This window comes from Panthera uncia (genome assembly GCF_023721935.1).
Source record: "Panthera uncia isolate 11264 chromosome B3 unlocalized genomic scaffold, Puncia_PCG_1.0 HiC_scaffold_1, whole genome shotgun sequence".
Taxonomy (NCBI): Eukaryota; Metazoa; Chordata; class Mammalia; order Carnivora; family Felidae; genus Panthera; species Panthera uncia.
The window spans coordinates 75,003,171-75,012,515 of NW_026057582.1; the positions used below are offsets into that span (position 1 = coordinate 75,003,171).

General features: G+C 33.7%; 1 protein-coding gene across 1 annotated transcript; it reads left to right on the plus strand.

Moving 5' to 3' along the window:
* The first annotated feature begins 996 nt into the window (after positions 1-996).
* Positions 997-6,289, plus strand: LOC125909783 (olfactory receptor 4K1-like). Its single transcript, XM_049613248.1, has 2 exons — positions 997-1,007; positions 5,362-6,289. The coding sequence occupies exons 1-2, from the start codon at positions 997-999 to the stop codon at positions 6,287-6,289; spliced, it is 939 nt and encodes a 312-aa protein (XP_049469205.1).
* The last annotated feature ends 3,056 nt before the right edge of the window (positions 6,290-9,345 follow it).

The window sequence follows — 9,345 nt, forward strand, 5'->3', positions numbered from 1 at the left end:
ATTTCCTTCAGGTTCTGAGCATAAGACCTAGTGCTTATGGGCACAGTCACTCTAAACAATGGAAAAGAAATCACATGAAGGGAAACTGATTATTAAATGAGAGTAAATGTAGCTGTTGTAAGCTTCTGAGTCACTAAATTTCCCCCTTGTGATATATGCCACATTTGTAATTATAGACAATTTAAAAATTCTTACCATCTAGATTTTGGGTAAACCAACTGAAATTGTGTTAATAACTCCCACAGCAAGATGACTTCACTTCATAAAGGAAGTTCGTTAATTGGCTACTGCAATCCATGGTACTGGTTATCTAAGATATATAGCATGTACTATGGTATTTAAATACTTGTTTTATGGGCTTTTGTGACTCAGTCTTTAAAAAGAAAAGTTTGGAGATTTATCTTCTTCAACCTGTTATTACTCTCCTGGGATTTTTCTCAAAATTGGTATGTGGAAATTAATCACATCAGGCAAAAAATTAAATATAAAGGTTATCATTTGGAGAGTTAAAGGGATTCTAGGTTAAACTTATTACTAGAATTAAGATGACTTGGATTTCTTGAGGATGAGAATTTGGAGCTTGTTGATGAGATTCTAAAATCTGAAACAAAATATCAGACTATGTCTGGTTATTGTCACTGCTAACACAGGTGACATACTGAGACACCCAGGAAGAAGTAAGCATACTGGTATATAATTTTCAAAGTACAGAGATAATGACAGAGAATAGAATGGGGCACAAAACTGTCATTTTAATAACCAGGTAGACTTCCCCTGATAGATTCTTAGCTATCAGGTAATATATATAATTAAGCAAGTAATATATTAGTAATATAGTAATATATGTAGTGGTTAAATATGTGTTTTTTGGGTACAGAATTCCTACTGACTAGCACTATGCCCTGATGACACTAATTGTACTGCTAAGATTTAGCTGTATAGTTAGGATTATAATAGTACTTCTTTTGTGCCATTGTTGTAAGAATAAATGAGATAATGGATGAAGTGTTTAGCACAGTGCTTTGTATGAAGTTGACTAAGAAAATGCTGGCTGTTATGATTAGCAGAAGCTCTTTCTTTCCAGCGTTTTACCAATATAGAATACTATAATTTGATCTTTCTTTCTTATTAAGGACCTTTTCCAAATTCTATTCTTTTGCAGTCTCTTGTATCATACATATTTATGTAATTATTAGTCATATATCAGTGTAAGGCAACTAAATTGAGTCCTTCATATCCAAAAGCCTTTCTCCAATTTAACTATATACACAGGAGCAAGAAGCAAATTTCCTTACATAAATATGGTTCTTTACTGTGAGGCTATCTTCTTTCTCTTCCATGTCTTCCATTGACTCTTTTCATTGACTCTTTTCTCTCTAGAACCATCACAAAAAAAATTATTGTGTTTATGAATCTGAGCCAAAAAACCTAGAGCTTCACCCAAAGAAACTTCAACAATTTGACCTCCTGTTTGTAAACTTCTGTTTTTCTGTTTAACTGGAATACTTTTAAACTTCTAGCTCAGAAAAATAAATTTCTGAGTCCAAAAATTACCACATATAAATTTCACATTTCTTTTTAAATGGAAGTCTGGTTTTGCTTTCAGTGTATTTTCATCTTAGGTAGAAATTTCCAATTGGTTAGTTTCCAAAGTCAGGAACCAAGAAAGATTATTTCTAGGATAGCCTGATGTCCAAGACAGGGCACTATTTAACTCTGTATTCTAAATATTAAATAAATATCATAATGAAACATTAAAAAATTCCTTTCTCTTTTTCACAAGGGTAGCTAGCTTGGTTTACCCTATTTTCATTTATAGGTTAGAGCTTAATAACTCTAAAGACTAGTGGTGTCTGGGTGGCTCAGTTGGCTAAGCCTCTGACTTCGGCTCAGGTCATGATCTCGCAGTTCCTGAGTTTGAGCCCTGCATCAGGTTCTGGGCTGACAGCCAGGAGCCTGGAGCCTGCTTCAGATTCTGTGTCTCCCTCTCTCTCTGCCCTTCCCCCACTCGCACTCTCTCTCTTTGTCTCTCTCTCTGTCTGAAAAATAAACATAAAAAAAATTAATAAAAAAAAAGAACTCTAAAGAGTAGAAGTAACTACAAATGAATACAGACATCTGTAAAGAACACTACCTGGCTCTTTTTAAGTATCTTCTTTTTGTCAAACTTTCATTTCATTGTTATAATAAATTATATAAATTTATTAATGAAAAATTATTTCATTCTAATACTTTATTTTAATCTTATTTTTCATTTTTTAAAATCTCATAGATTGTTAATCTGCTCAGAAGCAGATATTTTCACATTCAGATTGACTTTACCTGAGTAGAGGTAAAATTTTATTATCTGATTTTTAAACACAATAGTATGCTCACTTAACTAGTATTTATCACTTCATAGTTTGCACACCTCTTTCAAATATATGCTGTAACAAACACAAAGTTCAGAGAATTGCAGTGATTACATGAAGATAAGTATCCTCTCTGTTTTGATTATCATTATATCTGCAGGCCTACAGAGTGCTTGGCATATAATCATAGTAGGTGCTCAATAAGCTGGAACAAATGGATAAACACTAATAAAAAGAGTTAGTAGTGAAGCCAGGAATTGAACTCAGATTTTCTGATCTCAAACTTGTGCTATGTATATTATGGCATACTGTGGAAATTTTCACTATCTGCCTTTCTATGAAGACTGACTGACTACACAAGTGTGAATAAGAATATGATTATCTCAATATGGAAAAAAATCATTTTAGAATGGTTTTAGAGAAATTCTGCCTGTAATTCTAGAACTAAATGAAGTCACTTCAATAAAACTAACTGTAGACAAAGAGGAATGGTTTAAGATCAGAAAACTTTGGTTAATAGATTTATCACTTGGCAAACTGTCTTCAGGCCTTGTACACACAGAGCTATAATACAAAAAGAGGTTTCAAAAGGCATAAGATTCTATGAGGTATTATTAAAAAAGTAATTAGTAATTTTTATATTTTTAAATGGCCTCAATACTTGAAAGTCATGTCATGAATAAATAAATCATCTCAACTAGTTGTCACTGAGTGTTAATATGGACACACAGGGAACTCTTCCCAGCTTCTGAGATCTGACCATGAGCTTCATTTCAAAGGATTCCTTCTGGAAATCACAAGTTATTTCATTTTAATTTTGAATGAAAAAATTGGCACATTCAAATGAAAATAAATTGCCGTTCAAATCTGTTTATAGGTGTATATGTATGGAAATGAAAACTTGGAAATAAATTTTTATTATGTCCATATTTCATTCTAGAAAATAAAAAGGATAGTTTTAAATACAGGTCCTTATTGTAAAGACTGAATTTATAGTTCCTGAAAACTGTGGACGTATTTAAGCCTATGAGGTAGAATACTATTCAGAAAAGATAATTATGCATTTGTTAATTCCATAATAAGGTAAAAGTCAAATTCTCATTCATTTAATTTCTAACAGATCTGCTAAAATTATACTTATGTTTCCCAAGAGAAAGCTTATTTCACATGAATAAGTTATTGCCCAAGCTTGCTATTATGCCCTTTGTGTCAAGGCTTGCTCTTAATTTCCCGGTGTAGGAGAAACTGTAACCCTCCTAGTGATGGCTTTCTCTGATCACCTGGTCAGTCCATATGCCTTTGCTTTGATTTTTTCCCATAAACCTAGTCACAAACTGACATAAATATATATTTTATTTATTTTTAATCACCTCTGCCAGCCCAGCCACCACCTTTAGAATGTAGGCTACATGCAGGTCAAACACTTCTGTTTTCTTTTTCTTTCATTGCTTTGTCTCCAGAATCTATAAAAGTGTACGTTATAGAGCAGTAATCTAGAATATTTGTTGAATGAATTAATTACACCAATTATGATATTCAGTAGGCTTTGGAAAATACTTTTGTTATTGCGATAAGTTCATGAGAGAAACATTATGCTAATTAAAATTACATTCAGTCTCATCTTTGATGAGCAGACTAAATAGTATTACATTCAATTGTTATAAAAGGGAAATCATTGAAAAAGTAAATAGTGTAATTGTGATATTAAAAGACTATTTTTTTTGCTTGTTTATTCATTTGTTTTGTTTTTCTCAGTTGGACTTATTTCACATAGCATAATACCCTCTGGGTCCATGCACGTTGCCACAAATGGCAAGATGTCATCCTATTTTATGGCTGAGTGATATTCCATTAGGTGTGTGTGTGTTTAATATATATATGTATACCTTCCTTATACATTCGTTTATGTTTCTTTTTTCAGTGCTACATATAAGTGAATTCATATGGCATTTACCTTTCAAATCTTATTGACTTATTTTACTTAGAATTATACCCTTTAGGTACATCCATGTTGTTGCAAATGTCCACATCTTGTACTTCTTATGGCTAAATAATAGTCACTGTGTGTATATGTGTATGTGTGCATATCATCTTTATCAATTCTTCTACTGATGGATATATTTTTTAATTGAAATCTTATTTCTTTAGTTCCCAGTGAGATTGCACATCTCTTAAAACGGGGATCGGCTATTTGTTGTACTCTGTGATGCTTGCTTGTATCCATTTCCCATTTTTCTAAAAGAATAATTTTTCATTTAAAAAATGTGTGCTTCTCAGGTTCTGGGAAGATACATTTTCACTGCTTAATAGTATAATTAACTGCTATAAAACTTAATTGTTTTAATATAGAAAAGTGAATGCAATCTGTTGCTCACACTAATTTAGTTTGTCACAATTTCTCTAACTCTCTCTTTAACCGCAGATATTTCAAATACATGGCCACATCTCACTCCATTTCTCCGATATCATTTACCACATTAACTGGGCTGATTTCCATCTCTTTACATTTGGCCTAAATTTTCTCTCCCTTCAAGATTCTGTAAAAGGCATCAGGCTCATTTTCTGCTATTCAAAATCTGAATGTGTAAGTATAGCATATGTATCTTTAAAAGTATTATAGGGACCTTGAACTCTTCCTTAAACACACGTCAGAATCCAGAGGCAAATACTCAACACCTTCCGTCCTTCCACACTGACTTCATGTTAGATAAATAACTATCTTTCTTTTTCTCCTTCTCTCCCTCTCTCTTTCCCTCTCGTGCCAACCCATAAATGCAAAAAGTGAAGTACAATTCATATAATTATGTAAATAATCACAGGGAAAATATCAATTCCTAACAGTAATGTGAATAATTATTTTCCTATAGCCTCACCATATTATTTTTATACTATTAGAACTGAAACATCTACTTGATTTGCAATATGGTAAAGGGCTTATTATTATCCATTTTTAATTATTTTTCTTTCCTATAGATAACTTCAGCAGCCCAGAGTCAGTTAATGGATGGAGCAATAAATCAGTGGTTACTGAATTCATTTTGTTGGGCCTGTCTAGCTCTCAAGATATTCAACTCTTCCTCTTCTTTTTCTTCTCTGTGTTTTATGGAGCTGCGGTTTTGGGAAACATCCTTATCATCCTCACAGTAATTACAGACTCTCGCTTACATTCCCCAATGTATTTTCTTCTTAGCAATCTCTCCTTTATTGATGTGTGTCAGGCTACATTTGCCACTCCCAAGATGATTGCAGACTTCCTCAATGAACACAAGACCATCACCTTCCAGGGATGCATGTCACAAATCTTTTTCTTGCATGTTTTTGGGGGTAGTGAGATGGTGCTTCTTGTTGCCATGGCCTATGATAGATATATTGCTATTTGCAAACCTCTGCACTACATTACCGTCATGAGCCGAAGGGTGTGCACTATTCTGGTGGGAGTCTCCTGGACCATTGGTATTCTGCATTCAGCCAGCCACCTGGCATTCACAGTCAATCTTCCTTTCTGTGGACCCAATAAGGTAGACAATTTCTTTTGTGACCTTCCCCTTGTGATCAAGCTTGCCTGCTTAGAAACATATGTTTTAGAGATCCTCGTGCTAACCAACAGTGGCCTGCTCTCTCTTATCTGCTTCCTCCTTTTGCTCATTTCTTATACTATCATCCTTGCTACTGTCCATCAGCAAGCCTCTGGTGGGACATCCAAGGCACTTTCCACCCTGTCTGCCCACATCACTGTTGTGGTTTTGTTCTTTGGCCCATTAATCTTCATTTATATTTGGCCTTTTGAAAGCTTCCCAATTGATAAATTTATTTCTGTGTTTTTTACTGTCTTCACTCCTGTCCTTAACCCCATGATCTACACATTGAGGAATAAAGATGTAAAGGAAGCCATGAAAAAGCTACGGAACCGACATGTGGGTTCTAAGCAAGTCTTTTAGACAATTGTGAGATAGTAACACAAATCCTTAATTATTGTCCTTTGTAATGCACATAGGTGATTTTATTGTTGTGTTTCTATCACAATTAGCCTTTCACTATTATAGAACCTATCTCTAGTTATCTGAAGTTGTAAATGAAGTGCAGAATCTCATATTATACCAGTTTCAATATTCTGTGGCTCATCTCATCTTCCCTGAAACAATCAACAACATATATTAAAATTCCTAAGTAGTTTTTTCCTCCTTATATAGGCATTGTTTAAAAAAGCATCCTGTAGCATTTTGAAATCACCTCCATATTAAAGCAGATTTGTTAACACATCTGACTTGATTGGGGTAGCATTCTTTGAGTTAAAAACAGAATATGCTTTGACATGACAGGCTATATTAAGACTCCGAGGGCACCTTTTGGGATGAGCACTGGGTGTTGTATGGAAACCAATTTGACAATAAATTTCAAAAACAAAAAGTCTCCTCTACTTTTATCAGTATATTTTATCAATATTTCACCTATTAACTTGGCCCCTATAAATAGCTGCAAATATCCCACATTCACAAAGAAGCCACTGACAATTATAAATCATGTTTTTATAATAATTACCATTTTTCTAAATTTTAAATACCTAAAATACTACAGTGTCTATTATAGTACTGAGTTTTGCTACTTTGGCTTTGAAACAAACAGCACATCAATAATATCACCAAGTTCATAGTTCAAATTATAGGAGTACTCTTACACCTTCTGGGAGAAATGTTCTAGGACTTAAATATACAGACTATCATACCACTGGTAATAAACCTACCATCAGCTGAAAAAGACTACAGGGTATTTGAATAGTGAGTTTGTTCATTAATATTAATTCAGAGTGAATATTTCAAAGCAGTAACAGTAAGTATGTATATTAGTGGTTAGAAAATATATCCCATACTTATTTTTCTCAAATTTTAAGTGAAACTTAAGAAGAATACTAATAAATCATGGAAAGAATAGGAGAAGGAATGTGAACATGATGGATTCAGTCCCTTATTAGTCACAGAATCATCAATCCATCACCAAATCCATGCCAAGAGGAGTTTATTCCATTTATGCCAGCTTTAAGTTCAGATTTGTGGTTTCTGAACCGAAGATATGACTGTGTTGTTTTTACTACTTAGGATAGTTTGTGAGTCCCTAAGACAATCATTTTCTGTTTCTTACCAAATGTGTCAGTCTGCTAGAAGTTTAACATGCAAGCACATACAGCAAGTATCATAAGGAGAATGCAAGTACCCAGAGCATTGATTTCTAGGTAACTTCTACTGTTTCATATAAACAAGGTATTTCAGAGTGATATAATAAGAAGCCAGTGGAAAACTAAATTGTCCATACCTAAGTGTCAGATTTTTATATGAGTCCTTGTATTCTGTAGCACTCTGATCTTGTTTTCATATTTGGTTTTTCATGTTTGAGATTACTTCATTGGATGTTACATGAATAAACTAACACTGATTAAAAACAGGCTGTATGAATAATATTAAAATGAGCGATCACAGGTATTACAAAAGAGGCAAAAGTCATAATCCCATGTTCAACGAAGGCTTTCAAACCAATCAAGATAGCTATAAAAATGTTCATTATTGGTTAGGTAATAATGACAAGTAGGATATAATAGATAATAGACAACAGATACAGAGTTAATAATCTCAATGTGGTAATGTTCAGTTTTGTTTAACTTGAAGCAACCTCATGCAATTTTTTACATTAATTTATGCCAGGTATTGCGGATAAATAAATAAGATTAATGAACATATCAGGTCTCATGGAAATGACTGAATACAAATGAAGCAGATAATCATTAAAGTTTTAAATGAAAAAAGGCTTATTCTGTACAAGGATGGCAGAATGGTACAGCTAGAAAGGGCATTTAGCTGGGCCAGCCACCAAAACACCTTAGAGTTGGCATTAACTTAATGAATCATCCCAGTTCAATTTTTGGCCTACACACTTACAGACCCACAAATTATAACTTAATAATTGTAAGAAAATTGGATAAATTTGTCAAATAGTATTTTTTAAATTTTTTAATGTTTATTTTGAGAGAGAGAGAGACAGCAAGCACATGGGGGAAGGGCAGAGAGCGAGGGAGAAAGAATCTGAAGCAGGCTCCAAGTTCTGAGCTGTCATGACAGCATGGAGCCCAATGCGGGGCTCAAACTCATGGACTGCGATATCATGACCTGAGTTGAAGTCAGATGTTAACCACGTGATCCACCCAGGTGTCCCTCAAATGGTATTGAAAATTGTCAAATCAAATAGAACATTATGATTGAAATAGAAACCAAATTATTAGTAAGTGGTATTGGTGAATCTATGCTAAAATTTAGCTTTGGTTACTTGACTGACATGTAGAAGATGATCAGGCTCTGGTAGCCTGGCAGGGAAATACCCACTTGAACAATGCTGGGATGGGTACTGTTTGCTTTGTCTCAGTGACTCCTCTTCCAATCTATCCATACATTCAGGGCTATATACAATCCTTCTGTAGGTGTGTTAATGCTTCTCACCAGTTTAAAATTAAGACACACTGGTCGAGGAATTATTCTAACCAAGAGTTGGCATATACTCTCCTATCCATAACATGTGCTTATAGAAATCAGCTTTCAAATGGCAACCTTATTTATTTATAAAAGTTATGAGTCAAATATAATAAGCAGCAAATCTAAAGAAAAAATATACAAATAGTAAAAATAGAAAAAATATTCAATTTAACAGGTAATGAAATGTTAATTAAAACAAGAGAGATGTGTCATGCCCCCTATTAGATTGATAAAGGATAAAACAAAAGAATAATACTGAATAGGACTGAAAATTTGGAACTGTGGAAGTTCTATTTGGTCAAAATTTACTGAACAGTTTTTAGAAAGCAATTTAGTGTATTTATCAAAATGTGTTTGCATTCATGACCCAGTAATTTTATTTCTGGGGATCTTCTCTCTTGAGTACTGTATCTCCCTGTTCTGAAGCACAAAATTAGATATGCATAATGTTGGGCAGCATGGACTCTAGGAAGTATAGT